Genomic DNA, 19,685 nt, shown 5'->3' with positions numbered 1-19,685 from the left:
TTGTCGTATTGGTATTCTGGATGCTTCACGTATTCCCACACTACTCCCCTAAGCCTTCCAACTTCTTTTTTCCAGCAGGTGCTCTCAGGAGCCCCAGGGTCCCTGTAAGCACGCTGGCTCCTCCCCCACCCTCACCCGCCTCTTGCACACTTCCCCTTCTGCTCCATGGGGCCCTGTGGCCACCACCGTGCTCCCTCCCCAGGCCCTAGTGGTTTTCCGGGACCCTGAGTCTGGAGGCAGTGGTCTCCTTCAGGCCTGAGGACTTTGTGTGATCAAACACACAAGCCCTTGATTGACCTGTGAGAGAAATCTTCAAAACTCCCCTCTCACTGTGTATTTGACTTCAGAACTGGCATTGAACTTGACTTCTTCCAAATTGATTGTTTAAACTGCCATGTGCCTCTAGCATTTCTTGCTGGGTCCTGAACACTCATTCTCTGGTGTCCTCTGAAGGGCGGTAATCCTGAATTTGGCCTCTCCTTCTCCTGTGTGATGCGTCACAACTTAGCTCCCTCTGGCTTCTTATAGCCAACATTTAGTGTCTTAATGCAATGAGTTGACTGCCTAAAAAGGAAAATTGGAATCTCAAAATGAATTTCCCAGAGAGAGGGAACTTCAGCCTGTTAACAAGCTTTGGGAGGTGTCCTCTTTAACTAGTGTGTATGAACTGAATCTGTGCATCCCCTTAAATGAGGAGTCAGAGATTGAAAGAGAGCTCGCACTATGGCCTCAAGGTATGCTTGCTGCCCTGAAAGGAGCCCAAATGGAAGACAAATACTGGCTTTTTTCTCCCCTATGTTAAAGAATGCCTCACTCTTTCCCAGTCCACCCTGTCTCATATTTATACCTTGCTTTTCAGTTTGTAAAGTTATTTTCTTAAAACAATTTTAATATGAGTCAGCTATTTGGTAGAGACAGCAGCAGGCTCAGAAGCATGAAAAGGACTTTAGAAAGCAAAACCCATTTGTCACATGCAGATCTGAAGATAAAGCACTGATTTCCACCTGTTTCCCTGTGGTTCTTTGTGAAAAGCTTATGTTCTAAGCCACTCCAGGGTTATCTGCCAAGCGAATTCCTCATGAAAGGATGTGAGTTCTCTTACTGCAGCCTTTTCTCTGACGACTAGGGCCACTCTCATCTTGATCTGGCGCTTTGTCCTGCCAGTTCATCCACCCCATCCTCTCCCACTGGCCTCCGTGTAGTTGTCTTGCACAAAGTCCAGTGAGTCCTATACCCCAGCCACCCTGGGCAAGCTCCTGCACCCATAGCTTACAGCCAGCTTTCCTCCTACTTCTTGAGTCAAAATCTTGACAGAATTAGGTCAAATTCTTATTTTCAGGCCAGCCATATGGGTCATACACAGCCTATATGAAACTTAGCTGACCTTAAAACTAGGTATGAGGTTGAGGCTTATTCATGTTGACTAACAGAGGGAAGCTAACTTCAGTTTTTAAGATGCCTGATAAGATGATGAAGCAGCAGCAGCCAAAAAAGAGCTGTCACTTGTCTTTATGAACTGCAGTCAGTGGATGAACAGCTAAAACAACATGGTATTATTTGCCCCATGACCAGGTTACAGAATTAGGGTTGAGTTTTCAGCCATTCTGTTCCACCTCAGAGATCTTTGCCTTCCACAAACCCTTCCACAGCTTCTGTACCTTGGTGAGCTCTGTCTACACCCTTTCATCAGCGGCCACTCCTCCCTGCTTCTGCCTGAGGGTCCCATGTGGATCACAACACTAGCATGATGCAGAGTTCTTTACATGGTGTGGACGAAATCCAGTGACAAAATTTTAAGTCCCTAAGTCTGTGATGATGCTTCTCTAGCCTTCTTGGTAGCTTGCAAAGTGCTAGGTACAGAAGAGGAAGGTGCTAGTTAATACTTGGTGGGTGGAACTCAATTCCCCTCTGAGGCCAGGGTACAGACCAAATGCCTCTGTGAGTTGCCTGGCAGAGGCACGTCACTCCTGTTGGAATCCCAAATGCTCAGGGGCTTTTAATAGCCATGGCCTTGCATTTCAATGTCCTTTGAAAATCTACCCAGTATTAATTGGTGGCTTCATGAGTTCTTTTAGTTGCTATGTCACATCCAACTCTTGAGACCCCACGGACTACGGCGCACCAGGCTCCTCTGGCCATGGGATTTCCCAGGCAAGAACACTGGATGGAGTGGGCTGCCATCTTATTCTCCACGGCATCTTCCAATGTCTCCTGCGCTGGCGGGCAGATCCCCACTGAGCCATCTGGGAAGGCTTACTGAGTTAGGGCCTTATAAACAGCCACTACAGTTAAGACAAAATACTGCTGGGGACAGGGTCACTTTTGGGGGCAGAATCTGACCCCCAAAATGTTTTTTTGTCCCTTCCCCATACCTTATAGACAGGTTCTGTGCTGTGGCACTGGCGGCTGTTCATGACCCCCAACACCCTCTCTCTTCCTGACACCTGGATCCTCGGCTGGCCTCTCTGGTTCTCCCACCTGCACCCCGCTACTCCATGCTGTGAGCCCTGCACCCAGGGCTCTCCTATCACCTCCCACAGAAGGCTGTGCCCATCCTGACACCGTGTTGCCCCAGGCACAGCCCCGGGCTGGGCCACTGGATGCATCCTGCTCTCCTGCATGTTCCGGGGAACCATCCTGTTCTCTCCCAAGAATCAGCAGTCCTGCTCCCACTGCAGGGGCAGCAGGTGATTCCTTGATGACTAGCTGACCATTATAGGCTTGACTGTCTAAATGAAGCTCACAGTAAAGCATTTTCACTAAAGGTATTTATTATGCAAAAGAGTAAGGCTCTAGCAAACCAGTATAAATTAAGACCGAGCAGAGTGGGTTTCCATCCATGGCCATGTGCCCTTGTATTACACAGCCCTGTTCCAACAAGTCAGCTGAGGCTCTTTTTGTGATGCCACTGTCCTTTGGGATCTTTCTAGGTTCAAGCTATACCAAGTTGTCCTTCAAGGCCTTCCCCATGATGGGTTTGTCTCATTCCATGAGGTGAGCAAGTGGCTGCAAAGAATGTGGTCTTGCTTCTCTCGCTGCCGGCTCACCTCGTTCACCATCTGCAATGACACCGCTATGTTCTTCCATCCCAGACTCTTCACAGCTCGCTTCCCTGTGAGAGTATGGGCTGCTCGAGGGCAAGGCTAGGCTTTCTCATCTCTCGGTCCCAAAAGAGGCCCTGGCATACAAGTTCTGCCATGGGGAATGTACACTTGATTGCAGGAGGGCTCCTTCATGCCCCTCCCCAGGCCTCTGGCTCCCCTGCTCCCTTCCCTGACCTACCAGTACCAACCGCTACCTACCCCACCTTCCCCTCTGCCCGCTTCTGGGCCCAATCACCAGTTGCCTTGAAATTAGGGGGTAGGGTAACAACTGAAGCCAAATTTACAGCAGGAGCAAAGCTACTCAAAAACGGACAGAACAGTACAGGCTGTTAGGACACGCACTAACATTTGTGGTTTCTCTGGGGACTTTACAAAACACCCTGAATTCAGTTGTGTTTGAGGAGGAGGAGGCCCGACTCCCAGGTAAGAGCCTGGAGCTGCAGGGAGTAGGGCCTGCCCAGTCCCCAGGAAACCAGAAAACCTCAGAACATGCCGCGTTCACAGTGGACTCTTCAGGAAGCGCATGGGGATGCACACTCTCACGGCGTCCAAGGACAAAATTCTGTGTGAGTTTGGAACTGGGTATGACCAAATGTATGACCAACTTGAAGCATCCCATTCATAAAGAGAAATACGTGGGTGGTGGAGAAATGTGAGTGAACTAGGTTGTAAATGCTTTATCCTGTATCTTTAACAATCTGGGCGTCTACAGGTCTGGCCTGTGAGTGCTGAAACTCCAGGAGCTGTTAGCGAGGGGGCAAGGCTTGCATGTGGAGGGCGTCATAGGTGTCCTTGGTGGCTGTGCTGAGTCCCTGGGAAAAACAAATGAGAAAAGAGGAGGAGGTCAGAAGCCCTGTGTGCGCGTGGGCCGGCCGGAGGCCAGCAGGCGTCTGCTGCAACCTGGCCTGCGCCCCCCGCCAGCTCGGCAGCCCAAGAGCTGCCCCGCTGCCACAGCTGGGGGCTCCGTGTTTAGAGAAAGCTAGCTGTGCTCAGTGTGCACAGTTCACACTGATTTGCAAAAACTAAGCGCCCGACTACAACAACACTTTCTATTTAAAGTTATTTTTCTTGATTTGTTTACTTCAGTCTTCTCACCCACCCTATTAGGTGTGAGGATGAGGCAGAGCAAGGCTTCTGCAAGGGCCCAGAGCAGTGGAGAAAGAGGCAGGAAATGGCTTGTTCGGTGTCCTTAACTCAAGACCACACAGCCTCTGGGCGACTGCCACTTGTCTGCCCTGCCCTGTTCCCCCAGGGCTCCCACTGCCTCTTCCTTAGAGTCAAGTGATGTGCTTGAAAGGCTGAATCCCAACCCTGCCTCAGGGACTGACTGGCAGAGCAGTCACTACAGGCCTGAATAGGTGCCCTTGGCTTGCCAAGTTCAGCTGTTGAAGGGCTGGCACTGCCAACAAGAAACACAAGGGAGCCTGACCATGGTCCTGGTTAGATGATGCCATCCTGGGAAGCAGGACCGGCAGTGTAGACCAGAGGCACCACCAGCTGCACTTACCTGGTAAAGACCATCATGCCCCTTGCCTCTTCGCCGCTGGTTCTGTGGGAATGAGACAAGAAAAGGCTAAAAAGTCAGACAGTTGGCAGCAGCCTTCCTGCTCAAGGGTCCAACTTGGAGGGCCCCAGACAGAGCTGACCATCTCCTGGCCAGCAGCCCTGCCCAGGGAGAGAAAGGCCCTCAGGTCACTGGTTAGACCTTGGCCTCCGCAGAGTAAGGTGAAGCCAGGCTCTGTGAGGCCCAGGTTTGCTCTGCCTGGCGCAGAACCTCATCATATTCTTGGATCTGGGCTGCATGGATGCTGGCCACAGTGCCCACTGCTTAGAATAATCAGGCCTCCCTGCAGCTCTCAAAATTCTTGGCTAACTAACAAAATCACTATGGAGGTTCCTCAAAAAACTAGAAGTAGGATTACCATATGATCTTGGAAAACTACAATTCAAAAGGATACATGCACCCCAGTGTTCACTGCGGCAATATTTACAACAGGCCAAACAGGGGAGCAACCTAAATGTTCATCAAAAGATGAATGGATAAAAAAGATGTGGTACATACATATGACAGAATATTACTGTATATATAATGCCATTTGCAGCAAATGGATGGACCCAGAGATTATCAAACTAAGCCAAAGACAAAAACCATATGATATTACTTACATATGGAATCTAAAAAGATTATACAAATGAATTTATCTTCAAAACAGACTCACAGACTCATAGAGCAGACTTATGGTTGCCAAGAGGGTAGGGGGAAGAATAGACTGGGAGTGTGGGATTAGCAGATGCAAACTATTATTGATAAAATGGATAAATTATAAGATCCCACTATATAGTACAGGGAAATATATTCAGTATCCTGGTGATAAACCGTAATGGAAAAGAATATGAAAAAGGATGTATATAATCACCAAATCACTTTAACACAACACTAAATCAACTATATGTCAATGAAATAAATTTTTTAAAAATTCTCATCTAGTCATTTATACTCAACTATGTCATGGGTACAAGCTCCAGCTGTAGATCTGTTCAAATTCTGGCTCCCCATCACCAGCTACGTGACCCTGGGTAAGTTACTGAACCTCTTGTGCCTGGAAGGGCACACATGTCTCATCAGGTTATTGTGGGCGTTAAATGAGACCATCTGCCTGGTAAAGCACAAGCCAGGCCAGCTTCGTAGGCATGCTACATATGCAGTTACAGAGGGATCAAACTTAGAAGGGTCAGTGCTCTGCGCTCACCATCTGGAAATTCTTAATCGTTTATGAACAAGGGCCCCACCATCCCAAGTGCTAAACATACTTTGATACACATTAATCACTTGACTATGGTGACAGATTTTACCCTTTTTTGAAAAGCATAGGCCATTTAGAATTTAACTTGATTTTTAATCCTAAAGAGCATCAGTCCCGTCTGAGTACCTTACATACTATCAAGAGATGACACAGCTGGATTAGCCTTTGCCTCTGGTGGCCATCCCATGGGCTTTTGCAGGTGCCAGGAGGAAGGGATGGGCTCTGGGAACACCCCCCACACCTCCCAAGCCTGGGGAACCAAGAGAGCACAACACTCACGTCACTCTTCATGCCGATCTCACTGTAGGCCTCCGCCATCTTGTCTTTTCTTAGCTCCTGAAGAAGAGGACACGAGACACTGGTTTTACCAACCAACATAGAAAGCTGTGGACTCCCCTGCAAAAGGAAACCTCTAGATTCCCAAGTTGGGCGGGGTTCTATATTCAAGGCTCCAACAATCAGCTCCAACCCCACCCTCTTCCCCAGCCCTTTGGAAACCTCTGAGCTGCCAGCCCTTTGCATTGAGCTGAGAAGCTCAGCTTAGAGCCTGAGATAAGACGTGGAGTCCTAGCCAAAGGACACACATGTTGGACAATGCAAGAGCTCACGCGAAGGCCCCAAGATTAGTTGTCTCTTTACATAGCCAACACCATAGGAAGAAGTAGCTCTCTTTACAGTAGGTTACCCCCTGCAGTGGTCCCCCACACACTGATCAACACCCAGGATGGTGAGGTTTTCAACAAGAGGCGAAACTTAGGGACTACTCTGGCTCCTAGGAACAGGAGTCCCTCCCAGGGGCTTGCCCAGCTTGACCTCACTGTCCCTGCTAGGTCCCAACCAGGCTGATACGGGAACTCCAGCAGCAGGCACAGGGGCCAAGAGGGAAGGCAGGCCGAGGGGGCTTCCTACAAGCAGCCACTGCAGCCAGCAAGCCGGTGAGGCGTCATTCGGCCCGGGAGTCAAGTCAGGCAAAGACCGCAGAGCGAGGAGCCAAACCTTTGTCTAGAGCCCTTCTCCAGCCCTACCCCCCAAATTTCCAAAGAAAAATATGCCACCTCCTCTACTCACATTATACACGACTTCGTTGGGGTTCTTCTTCCTCTGCTGGGAGAGAGAAGGGGAAGAAGTTAGCAAGGGAGAAACAGGAATCCAGGCCAGGAGAGCTGAGACACCCTCCCTCTGCCCCTTCCACACAGCTGTGGGCGCCTCCTCAGCCCGCGTCCTCCCTGCGCTCCTACAGTCAGCTTAGCCGCCCCGGGGCCTTCATGGCCTCCTGCTCCCTGATGCATACAGATGTGCTCTCACACCCAAGCTGAGCTCTGCTCTTAAGACCCCACCTCGGGCCTCCTCCAGCTGCTCCCTTTCCCACAGGGTGTGGAGTCTACAGCTGAAAAGGCAGAGCTGCTGAGAGTCTGGTATTAGCGTTGCCACATTCATGCTGTGAAGGCCCGTGTGAGGCAGAAAGGAGCCCCGGGCGGCGGCGGAGGATGGGGTGGTGGCCAACGGTCCGCCTGGCCAGGCCTCGCACCTCAAGGTCCAGCATTGTGAAGAGCGCGCTGGCCCCAAGGAGCCCTCTTCCAACTGCCTGGCTGAGCCTGCACACACACTCACACTCACACACACACATGCAAACACAAAAAGGCCCTACCGGTTTCCCCCCCTTCTCAGGGTCGAAGCCCCCTCTCCTATCCAGGACCGCATACTCCTCTCTTCGGCCGACATTCAGCTCCTAGAAGAGGCAGAAATGAGTCAGATGAGAAAGGAAAGCTCAGGAGGATGGGGCAGGTAGGCCAGGGAGTTCTTTACGAGTGATAGCTCACAAAGCAGCAGGGACCACACAATCATCTCAGAAAGCCTCTCAGAGAACATATTACTGGGAGGGGGGCTGGGAGAGGGATGCATGATCTATTCGATCAAAGTCCCATTGCACGGAGGGAGTGAAATCGCTTCTCCACCGCAGGGAAGATCTGCACTTTCCTTCTCCACCTCCCATCCCTCTGGTCCGTGAAACTGCTGCCGGGCGGGGGCTCGCTTGGAGCAGGCACTGACCTAAGTGGGCGCTTGTCGCGCAGCACACCGCCAGGGAGCGGCATCCTCCCAGCACCTCCACGAAGCAGGCAAGGTGACTATCCCCGTTTTACGAGTTAGGAAACTGAGTCCCAGAGAGGTTTTTAACCCTGCAAAGCTGATAGCCGCGGACCAGGCCCACAGCCGAGCCCCTGGCCGCTGTTTCCCCCACGCCCCAGGAGAGGCGTGCACTTCTAGGCTAGGCTCTCCGGGAGAGGCGGACTTACGTTGTAGACCGGGTTCTGGCCCTGCTGGTAGGCGGGGGCGTTGGCACTCCTGCTGAACTGGATGGGGAAGAAGAGAGAAAGCGCTTTACTTTCTGCGCGAGCAGCCTCGCTCCGCTTCTCCACTGCAAACGGCGTGCGCCCTGTCTGCTGGGGCTGGGCCCCTGCGGGACCCCGGGGCGTGAAAGCTTCATTTCTGAGCCCAACTGTCTTTCCTCCTCGCAGGGGTCAAGCGCAGTCACCGCAGGTGCCCCAGCACCCACCCGGGTTTCCGCTCCCCGGCCGGGGCCCTCGCGCATGCGCAGAAGCGCCGGCCTCCCGGGCCGCGCCCACTGCGTTTTGGGCTTTTCTCCCGGCCGCTTCCTCCCAGGGAGTCGGAGGACTAGTTGAGAGGTCCCACCTCCATCTTGACCCCGGCATCCGGGTACACTGTGTCCGTGTGGCACTGTGTTCTGAGGGCCTGGCCCAGGCACCTGGCCTCGCTCTGTTTCCAGTTCATGCCCCTCAGCTGAAACTGCAGGCTCTTGCAGATTCAGAACATTGGGAACCACCTGGCAGATGATCTAGGGCAGCGTTTCTCAAACTTAAGAAAGTAAGACACTGTTTCTTATAATAAAATGTTTTGCTAAAGTCCAAAATCCAAATATATATATATATAGGTTAAGGCACAAAAGTCCTAACGACCGAGGTTTCCTCTCCCTTTGCCCACGCCACGGCCACCCCCAGCCCCAGCCCCAGCGCCTCCAAGTACTGCAGGACCTGCAGGGCCCTAGGTGAAAACCGATGCTCTGGGTTAACCTTCCCACGTACGGATGAAAAACGGGTTTGAAGAGAAAAGGCTGGCCAAGCCTGGGTCTGCAGTTGGACAGCAGGGTCTGGAAAGAGGCTGCAGGCCCCCACCTCCCTGCTCTTCACTGAAGCATAACCCCCTTTCCTAGCAGAACCTCTCCCTTGAGACGCCTAAATGTTCACACATCTGTATGACTCCTCACTAAAACTCCAGCACCAGCGTACAATCAATTGTACACTCAGCCTCCCACTCTTGTCCGGCTAAGCAAAACATCACCCCCCACCTCTCCAGCCCACCCAGGGTGCACACTTGGTTGGTCTCTGCTTTACCCGTGGATACCAACCACTCATGCTTGAGACTTTCTAAGACCAAGACCCTCTGAACATCCACCGAGTTGGGGAGTCCATGCCCTCCCCGCAGAGGCCAGGGGCACCAACCTTTGCTCTCAGAAACAGGGCAGTGACAATAACGCCGTAGATGAAGAGGATCCCATCCAACAGGTAGCAGAGTTTAGGATCGAGCAGGCCGAAGCTCTGTGCCGCTGTGTCAAGAGATGAAATTGATTAGCCAGGTCCAGGTGAAGGAACATGTCTGCTTGCGCAAGGCAAGTACCATGACAGGTCAAGGAAATCATGATGATTTGACCCCATTTGACCACAACCTCTCTCCCACCTTGGACCAACCTCCGGGGAAACCTAGCCTGCCCCAGCAGTGGACCTGGCACCTGGCAGGGCCACAAAGCCTGGAAGACAGGAAGGAGGCAAAAACTAAGTGGGGGAGGGGAAATTGTCCATTGTGCATATCGTGCAGGAAAACACCCTGTGCTGTTGCCTCCCAGCATGGGAGCCCAGATAGGTGCGAGCCCCGTGTGAACCTCGTAATCTGGAAGCCACCCCAAATTGCCAAGGGGCCCCTCACAGTATGTACCACGCAAACTAAAGTACAATGGGGTCGGGGAAGGAGGTACAGTAAACATTCTGGTTAAACAAGAAAAGCATTTTTTGAAAGCTCACTGCACTGTGAGAGAGGAGACACGGATTTAGCCTAGACTGTTCTTCTGCCAGATATGTATGCAGCAACTCAAGTGTAAAACGGAGTGTAGTAGGCGTCTAACTCCACCCCCTGCCTGGTATCACGGAAGCCGCAGTCCCGCGGCCGCAATCTCTCCCGGGCCGAGGGCGCCCTCTAATGGACGCCTGCAGGACTACCTCGGGACTGCTGCTGCTGCTGCTGCCGCTAAGTCGCTTCAGTCGTGTCCGACTCTGTGCGACCCCACAGACGGCAGCCCACCAGGCTCCCCGTAAGGGAGCGGATAACATGGACTTGAAGGCCTCCTCCTCATTAGTTCTGTGATTTGGGGCAAGTTATTTACCCTATTTCAGCTGCCTCTTCTGTTGCCCAGGGTGAAAACTATAACATTTCTTTAGTGTTTACTTCGTGCTAAACACCCATTTGATGTAATAACTTGTCAGTCCCTCCCAACAGCGCCAGGTGGACACAGACAGGGAGAACTTCGGATTTAGCCAGGAGCATTCAGCAAGTAAGAGGCAGGCCAGGAGAGCCCAGGTGGCATATCCCCCCTCCTCCCCCCCCTCCGTCCCCGACCTCCTGGGCCCAGCCCTGCCCTCCCTCTTGCAGGAGCAACGTTTTGGCTTCTGCCACAAGCCCTGGGAGCAGGTGAGTCAGGGCTGCACCCTAGTCCTCACCCCCAGCCCTCTTGAATCCTTCTGTTCTCAACCCTTTGACTCCTTCCCTAACTCGGGACGCTCCACCCCCACCCAGGCACTGATTTCTTTGTAAACGTCCCATAGTCCTTGCTCAGAAACCGTTTTGTCTGTCTGAGTCAAGTCTGAAGTAGGGGATCTGAAGGCCACTCCAGTGTTCTTGCCTGGAAAATCCCATGGACAGAGGAACCTGGCCAGCTGCAGTCCATGGGGTCACACAGATTCAGACAGGACTGATCACACACACACACCACACACACTGAAGGCCTGTAAGGAGACAAGCCAGCCCCCAGCAAAGGCCACGTTTGGTGGCCACTCCACCCTAGCTGGGGTAATTTGTTTTTCCTTTTAGGACTGGAGGGGTGTCAGCGGAGATTTATTTGGGTGGTTGAGATTCAGAAAAAGGGTTGGGAGAAAATCGCTTAGTTGCCTGTCACATAAAATGAGAACAGAAAAATTACTGGACAGTAAATTTAGAACAAATAAGGAGAAATATTTCTTGGTGTTGTGCAGAGCCAGTGCAGTGGGGGAGAGGATTTGGCCCCTCCCCAGAGATAAGTAATAGGACCACATTTCTTTTTTTTCTTTCTTTTTGATCAGCAGCATGATTTTATGACCAAAGACAAATGTGCTGTGTGTAGTTTGGTCAAAAAAAGGATATTAATCACCGCACACACCCCGGGGTAGAAAACTTCCCTCCGCCGAGTCCAACTGTGACCATGCTAGGAGAATGGGACTGAGGAAGGCAGTGATAATCCAGAAAGTTCCTTGAAGGGACCCAGGGCCTAATTCAGTTGTGTGGTTAATTAAATATTTATTGGGCATCTGCTTGATGTCAGGGGATATTGAAATAGAAAGAACCCTGGATTGGGTATCAGGTGGGTTCTATCAGTAGTCCTTCCTCTGCCACTAAGTAGCTATGTGGTTTTGGGCAAGTCACCTCACCTCTCAGGGCCTCAGTTTCTCCATCTGTAAAATGGTGGGTCATCCTGTCTACCTTAAGGGTGTGGTGAGACTCAAATGAGAGAATGTACTGGTAGGTGTTTTTGTAAATTTCCTCCATAAGGATAACATGTCTAGCATTTGAGTAGGGTCTTCTGAGTCCCTGCTCTTTTAGGGCTTATGTCTTAGCTCTTGAGGCCACACCCAGGTTGGAGGGGCTTCCCTTGAACAGCAGGCAGCTTTCCAAGTTGACAACTCAAAGACAGGAGCCATAGACAGTCCTAGGTTCTGGCTCCTTCCCTGCCTCCCCATCCCCAAGGGAGAGACCCGTTTTCCTCCTTCCCTGAGCATCTTGTTTCTGTCCCCACCACATTCAGTCCCTAAGAGAGGTATTCAGTGGGGTTATTTGGTGGCTGTTTTCCTAAACAACAGGAGAACCTGTGTTATTTCACGCTTCCCATCCTCTGCCCCAGATCCACAGCACCCAAGAGAACCCCAGAATTTACACAAGTACCCAGATACTGATTAAGGGTTCTCATTCTCAATCCCGGTTGCATGTTAGAATCAGCCTGGGGTCCACTCTGACCCCAGGTTCTCATTTAATTGTCTGGGGTAGGGACTAGGCGTGAGCATGGGCCAGCGCACAGCAGAGCCGAAATTCAGAGCTGCAGTGTCCCTCAGGCACAGCCTTTCTCAGCAATACAGCTATGCCCTACCACAAGTATAAATTTCACTGCCAAAAAGAGACAAAAAACAAAAGCAAAGCCTCAGTCTTTTATGTGCACTGCAATTTTTGTGTACTTCTCAACAGTGTATTATTGAACTTCTCTAAGCCTCAGTTTCCTCATCCATAACACAGGATAATAATATTAACTGTCTCATTAGGTAATGGTGAGGCTTAATTATCTCAATAAAATAATTAATGCCTGGCATGTATTAATAATAAGTGCTCCATATATCAGCTATTGTTATCACCATGATTTGTTTTTTCCCAAATCACCACCAATATATTTATTTGAGGGAGAAAGGGTCAAATCATGTCAATAACTTTTAAACCAGATAGGATTAGGGACGCTGATCTGCCTAACTTCTGGGTGTTCACAACTGCACAGGTAACCAGAGCATGTTGAGGCGACACCAATTAAACCAAAGAGCACTTGATGGGAGGATGCATTCTGAGCAGTCATGTGATTTCCCATTCAGAAGGTGCTACCTTCATATCAGAAAAGTGGTGCTGAGGAAAATGAAGACAGAACCTCCTAGAACCCAGTATCCTCTTAGCACAGGCCAGGACATGATAGTGACCTGGTGAAAAAGAATCTCACCCTATTTGCAGAGCAAAAGAGCAATGCTCCCAGCTGAGCTGCAAAGTGAAAGCTGGGGGTAGAATCTGACCCTGTGATCCTTTCCCCTCCAATCTGGGCCTCCGCAAACCACTCTGATCCCCTGCACAAGGCAGACTCAGCAAATCTGGGAAGTCAGGAGGATTCTTCCCAGTTCCCCAACCCCAATCCACTGTATCCAGGTCCCAGGGCACAGGGCCAGCCTCTCTGGGCCCCCACTTCTGGATGGACACATGACAAGTAGGGGACAGAAGCCCAGCTGGGCTAGGACCCATCTGAGTGCTGCTAGGCTGCTGTTATCCTATAGGCGCTCCAGGATCAGGCCTCACCCAAGGTGGTCAGGCTGAGACAGAGCAGTTACTTAGGTCATTCCAGTTGCTCCAGGGCAAAACACAACCTGGCAAAAAGGAAGCCTGGAGCTTCAGAAGAGCTGACCCTGAACCTTCAAGTACTTCCTGCAGTGGATCCGGGACTAGAACACAGGGAGCAAGGGGGACCCAGTCTGTGACCTGCGGTTGTTCACCACCATGAGATTGCCTGCCCGCAGGCTCACTCCAACCCTCATCACAAACTTGGTGCGGGTCCAGATGCTCAGGGTCAGCCTGAACTGGGAGCCTGGATTCTAGGTGTTGCCCAGCCTCTCTTTGTCGTCCATCCGGTAGGCACTGGAGAAGTGGGCCACAGCATGATAAACTGGAGTCTTCCTGCCAGGTAGCACGCGTGAAATGAAAATAAAAATTGCATGAGCTTTGCTAAAAGAGCTCTCTAAAACTGAGCCAGGAAATCATTAAGAAAGCATGACTTGTGAACATCTCAGCCTGTGTGGAATCTGATCTTTTGACCCAGTGATGTCACCCAGAATACCTGCCAGAATTTCAAGATACTTACTAGACCCTTACCTTAAAATAACTCATGACGATCTATCTACTTATGGAACCCACACTCCAAAACAACTTGTGATTCCTTAAGGACAAATATTTTCCACCTCATGTTAGAGCCAACCACAGTTCTCAGCAGGCAACTCTTAACAGCTTCGTGGCTTTTTGTCTTCATAAACCCCAGATGCTTTCTCTTCCTTGGAACACTCTTTCAGGGTTACCTGAATCTGCGTCTCCTGAACTGCAGTACTCAAGACCCCAACCAACAATGACAACAAAATAAAGATTCCAGATAAACTCTTTGCCTATTTGTAGGCTCCTGCATGATCGGATGCCTGGAACAGGCCCCGTGGGACCTCCAGAGGTCCAGAGGAGGCTCCAGGGGGAACCAGGCCTTGTTGGGGAGGGAGACACAATGTGAAATGTTCACAAGCTGCTGTGACTAAGTTTCAAAAGCCAGCAAACAGTAAGAGCTGTGAATTCAGAGCTAGGCAAAAGCTCTGTGTCCTGCAACCAAAGGTGAGGTGCACCTACAGCAGAGAGGTGTGTCTCTCCACGTTTCATCTAAAAATGGTATGAGTCTTATTAGTGAAAGTGAGCTCGGCCATCTCTATACACCCTTTGGTCATCTTCATAAAGGCCCAGAGTGTGGAAGTTTCATGGCACTGACCATTAACAGAAAGATTCTGGGTCCCCAAAGGCAGCCTGGAGGCACTAGAGTCTGGTTTTTCTGGACGAGATGTATTTGAATTGTGTTGTTTGTCTGTCTCCCAGGCAGACTATGAGCTTTCCTAAACAGACTGAACAGGACTTATTAACCTGGTCCTTCTGTAGCCCAAATCTACAGACACACACTGATGCCCATCTCCCCCTCCAGCAAATCCTTTTTAGAAGCAGGGCATCTGTCAAACTCCATCACATCCAATTGGCAAGGATACTTCCCATTTGAATCCCAACATGCACTTTTAAAATGACTTCCTGTACCTGATCAAGTTTGATTCTCATGAGAGCCCAGAAGGTGAGCAAGAGGCTATTGCTAGATGCAATTCACTCATTGATAGACTGATACCACAGGAGTAGAGTACTTTTCCTGAGGACACCTGCAGGTTAGAGCCGAGCTGGATGGGATACTGAGTCCCCGATTCCAGGTACTCGTCTAACCTCTCTGCCTTAGATGCACCTCACCTTTGGCTGCAGGACATAGAACTTTCACTAAGCTCTGAATTCACAGCTGTTACTGTTTGCTGTCTTTTGACACTTAGTCACAGCAGCTTGTGAACTTTTCACATTGTGTCTCCCTCCCCAACAAGGCCTGGAAAGCACAGATAATGCCTTTTGATTTCACTTGCTTATTTCCCCTCCTCACCTAGCACATACGAGGCCACTTAAGAGGAAAGAACATGAGCCTTAGAGCCAGAAAGCCTAAGATTTAAATTCTGAATCTGCTTCTTACTAGCTTTGTGGTTTGGGACAGCTTTCTTAACCACGCTGAGCTTCAATTCCTCTATCTGCAAAAGGGGTTTATTAAGTCTGACTTCACAGGGGAGTTATGCAAATGAAATGAGATACCAGTGTGTGGGGAAGTGCCCTGTCTGGAGGCGCGTGCTGGATCCAGGGTCTCAGGTGAACTTCTCCACCATGATAGAGGCTCTGAAGGTACAAGCAGCAGCAGGAGTAGACCAGGGCTCCCCACTCCTTCATGCCAAAAAAAACCTGGGCAGTTTCCCCACCTCAAGATGGAGCGACCCCTCTTTCAGTGTATATGAGGATAAAACCAGACAATGCATATATGGAAAATGCCTGGTGTACAGCAGGAGCTCAATAGTGGGTGGACAGCCTGAGAACTCCTGGCTTCACCAGATGGTAACAAGCTAACTTACATGTGCACTGTGTTCAGCTTAGCCCTTGAGTTATCTGGTTTAATCCTCAGAACAACTCTGTATGATACGGGAAGAATGATGCCACTTCTATTCAGACGAGGAAATTGAGTCTCAGAAAGATCACTCAGCTAAAGAGTTCCCAAGTTTTATCTGATGCAAAGTCTCTCCACTCTATCTGGATGCTTCTGGAGTTTTCTCTTCTAGAGAGCTTCCCACCTTTTATAAGAATTTCTTCTCTGATACCCCCAGCCTCTGCTTGAATATCTCAGGTGACAGAAAGCTCACCACCCATCAATTACTTGTGGAGAGCTCAAATTTTCAGAGCTTTTAAAAAAATAGCTTTGGTCCTAGATCTGCTTCCAAAAGCACAAAGAACACAAATTCTCCCACATCTAGAGGGACTGTAAAATCCCGCCCATGTCCAGCTTGTCTCCCCCTTAATAAGAAGCACTTTAACATCACAGCAAGAACAAACCCTCTGAAGGCAGACAACTTGAGTCTGAATCCTGGCTCTGCTGTTTAACTAGCTGTATGAATATGGGATAATCATAGCTACCTCCCAGGGTGTGTGAGGTAAGTGGGATGGGCTGGTGAGCTCTCAGTACGTAGGACCTAATGGTATTGATTCTACTAGCCTACAGTTCAGGTAGGAGCAGACAGCTCCCAAGCCTCCTCAACTCCTTTTGCCACTCCAACCTTGAGCTCAGGGTCTGGCTGCTGCCCAGCTGCACCTCCAGACTCAGATGCAACTGGGGATGACATTGCAGGCTAAGAATTTAGAAAACAGGAAGTCATGTGTGTTCAGGAAGGCAGTGGCAGCAGTCATGGGGTGCCTGTGCTGGGTGTGATGCCCAGCCCGTCCACCGCAGCACCTCAGGCATCCAGACCTCCCCCTCCGGGGAGTGGCTCTTTCATTGAGCAACTAACTTTCACTGCAGCAGGGAAAACCTAGGCTAGACTCACAGGATGATAGCTATAACCACTTTTGTGCTAGGAAGCACGTGTGAGTTTTCCCATTTGATGACTTTACAGCTGGGGAAACTGAGACTCAGAGATGTTTAATAACTTGCCTGCGGTCTAGAGCCGGGGTTAAACCTAGATCTATCTGAATCCATAATCCAGACACCACGTGGTCCAGAGTCCTAACCACCAGTTGGTATTACCGTTGGACGACTTACTGGTCTTCAGGGATGGGGAGAAAGGATCCTCACCAGGCTTTGGAGACCTTCTTTTTCAGAGGATCCAGTAGGTGACATCCTAACTTCACAAATGGCCTTCTTTCTTTGAGAAGGCAGAGGGCTGAAAGGCCTACGGGATTAACAGCTATAGCTGGCCTACTATGAAATGTGAGACCAGCGCCCACGCTGGCCAGCGCCTAGAGAGGCTGATCCATTTGGGACCATCCTAACCAACTTGACGTACATCATTGATTAGTACCAGATAATTTTTAAAAATTTTCTTTCCTATTGGAGTATAGTTGATCAGGAATCCAGCTCTAGTTTAAATTGTATTTACTTTTGTGTTGTTGGCTGTGCTGGGTGTCCGTCGCTCTGTGGGCTTTCTCTGGTGGTGAGCGGGGGCTAATTGCGGCATGCAGGCTTCTCGTTGCAGTGGCTTCTCTTGCTGCAGAGCACAGGCTCCAGCAGATGTGGCACATGGGCTCAGCGGTGGTGGTGCTCGGGCTTAGTTGTCCTGCGGTACATGAAATCTTCCGGAACCAGAGATTGAAAAAATGTCCCCTGCATTGGCAGGTGGATTCTTAACCGTCAGACCAACTTTGTTTCCGTTAAGGGCTGAATTCAGTTCAGTTCAGTCACTAAGTCGTGTCCGACTCTTTGCGACCCCATGAATCGCAGCACGCCAGGCCTCCCTGTCCATCACCAACTCCCAGAGTCCACCCAAACCCATGTCCATCGAGTTGGTGATGCCATCCAACCATCTCATCCTCTGTCGTCCCCTTCTCCTCCTGCCCCCAATCTTTCCCAGAATCGGGGTCCTTTCAAATGAGTCAGCTCTTCTCATCAGGTGGCCAAAGTATTGGAGCTTCAGCTTCAACATCAGTCCTTCCAATGAACACCCTCAAAATTCATATGTCCTAACTCCCAGTACCTCAGAATGTGAGTGTATTGGAGGTAGGCAGCCAGCATAATTTCTGACTTCTGAGAAACTGTAAGGAGGGAGCATATTGCACGTAAGCAAGAACCTAGCACAGTGCCTGACACATAGTAGGTACTCAAAACACCACTATAGGCCATTGTTATTAGGAGATGCAGGCATGGTGCTAGGCAGTGAGGAGCAAGCAAAAACACAAATAAATGGCTTCACCGTCATGCAGGGAGGCGAGAAAGTAAACAGATCTTCCCACCAAGAGAGACGCTCGGGACGCTGAGGACAGCCGAGGGAGACGGCGCCCGTGCTCATCAGCGCTCTGGGAGGAAAGCAATGACAGATCGTGACCGCCCTTGGTAAGCAGAATCCACATTTCAGCTCTCTCCATTTATTACACCTTCCCAGTGGCCCCTCAAGGCCAGCAGACAAGTATCTCATTTTAGTGGACAGCACTTACTCTGCGCCAGGCAGTTATAAACAAGTTATATATGCACATGTATATATATATATACACACACACACAGAAAGTGCAGTATCTGTGTATATGTGTATACATATCTACATGTTTTATTGCTATTGTTTAGTCGCTAAGTCCTATCCGACCCTTTTGCAACCCCATGAACTGTAAGCTGGACAGATCTTACTTGCTCCACTTTGCAGATAGAGTCTGAAGGTCAGGGAGGTGAAGTGACTCCTGAGGTCCCGTGGTGCATGTCGCAGGGCCAGGAGGAAGCCTGGAGGAGAGGCCAGGTCTTGCCAGGCCTTTGTTCTTTCACACATAGCCCACAGCCCTCACAGTATGCTCTTAAACATTAGCACCATTTAAAAGAAATCTGCTCTAGAACAAAACCCTCATGTAAAAATTCCGGGTGGGATTTTGCCATTTCTTTGAGACTTTCATTTATTCTGTTAGTCTGCAGATAAACCCTCACAGTATGCAGAGATATTAGCACATTTTTACATTTATTGATATTTATTACATCATTATCTGCAGGAGCAAAACAAAAAGACGTAGAAGAAGACAAACAATGTAAATGTCCACCAGCTGGAAACCAGGTAAATAAATCTCGGTATATTTACGTAAAGCAGTTCAAATAAACAAACACAACAGACAGTTCTGAATGTGCTGCTATGGAAAGATCTTCAAGATACTTAGATTAAAAAGCAAGCTCTGGAATGATGTGTACGATATTTATGTATGAACAAGAAAAGGCATATTACATAGCCTGCATATGTGTGCACATGATCAGTCACTCAGTCACGTCCGACTCTTTGCAAACCCCTGCACTGTGGCCCACCAGACTTCTCTGTCCAAGGGATTCTCCAGGCAAGAATACTGGAGGGGGTTGTCATTTCCACCTCTAGGGGATCTTCCCGACCCAGGGATCTAACCCTCTGCCTCTGCGTCTCCTGCATTGGCAAGCAGATTCTTATCAGTGAGCCACCTTGGAAGCCCAGATACACATATATGCTGCTGCTGCTGCTACTGCTAAGTCACTTCAGTCATGTCCGACTCTGTGCGACCCCATAGACGGCAGCCCGCCAGACTCCCCCATCCCTGGGATTCTCCAGGCAAGAACACTGGAGTGGATTGCCATTTCCTCCTCCAATGCATGAAAGTGAAAAGTGAAAGTGAAGTCGCTCAGTTGTGTCTGACTCTGTGTGACCCCATGGATTGCAGCCCACCAGGCTCCTCCGTCCATGGGGTTTTCCAGGCGAAAGTACTGGAGTGGGGAGCCATTGCCTTCTGCACATGTATACTTATACATAAAAACGTATCTGGATGGTTTATGTTTAGGATGATGAACAAGTTCTGGAAA

The 19,685-nt window shown here is 50.0% G+C and overlaps 1 protein-coding gene across 3 annotated transcripts in view; it reads right to left on the bottom strand.

The window, feature by feature from the left end:
* Positions 1-2,750: 2,750 nt before the first annotated feature.
* The window catches only part of CD247 (CD247 molecule), an 83,908-nt gene continuing 66,973 nt past the window's right edge, over positions 2,751-19,685 (bottom strand). Inside the window, exons 2-8 of one of the 3 annotated variants that reach the window (XM_027526551.1) lie at positions 9,427-9,530; positions 8,203-8,259; positions 7,557-7,637; positions 6,977-7,009; positions 6,188-6,244; positions 4,612-4,653; positions 2,751-3,916 (exon numbers count right to left, since the gene is read on the bottom strand). In XM_027526551.1, coding sequence (XP_027382352.1) covers positions 3,851-3,916; positions 4,612-4,653; positions 6,188-6,244; positions 6,977-7,009; positions 7,557-7,637; positions 8,203-8,259; positions 9,427-9,530 — 440 coding nt within the window. In that variant the 3' untranslated portion in view covers positions 2,751-3,850. Of the gene's footprint in view, positions 3,917-4,611; positions 4,654-6,187; positions 6,245-6,976; positions 7,013-7,556; positions 7,638-8,202; positions 8,260-8,599; positions 8,738-9,426; positions 9,531-19,685 lie in introns of those variants that run through there. The other 2 variants (XM_027526541.1, XM_027526562.1) reach the window with 2 other exon arrangements.

The sequence above is a fragment of the Bos indicus x Bos taurus genome, chromosome 3, assembly GCF_003369695.1.
Source record: "Bos indicus x Bos taurus breed Angus x Brahman F1 hybrid chromosome 3, Bos_hybrid_MaternalHap_v2.0, whole genome shotgun sequence".
Lineage (NCBI taxonomy): Eukaryota > Metazoa > Chordata > Mammalia > Artiodactyla > Bovidae > Bos > Bos indicus x Bos taurus.
This window is presented reverse-complemented; position numbering and strand designations above follow the sequence as displayed.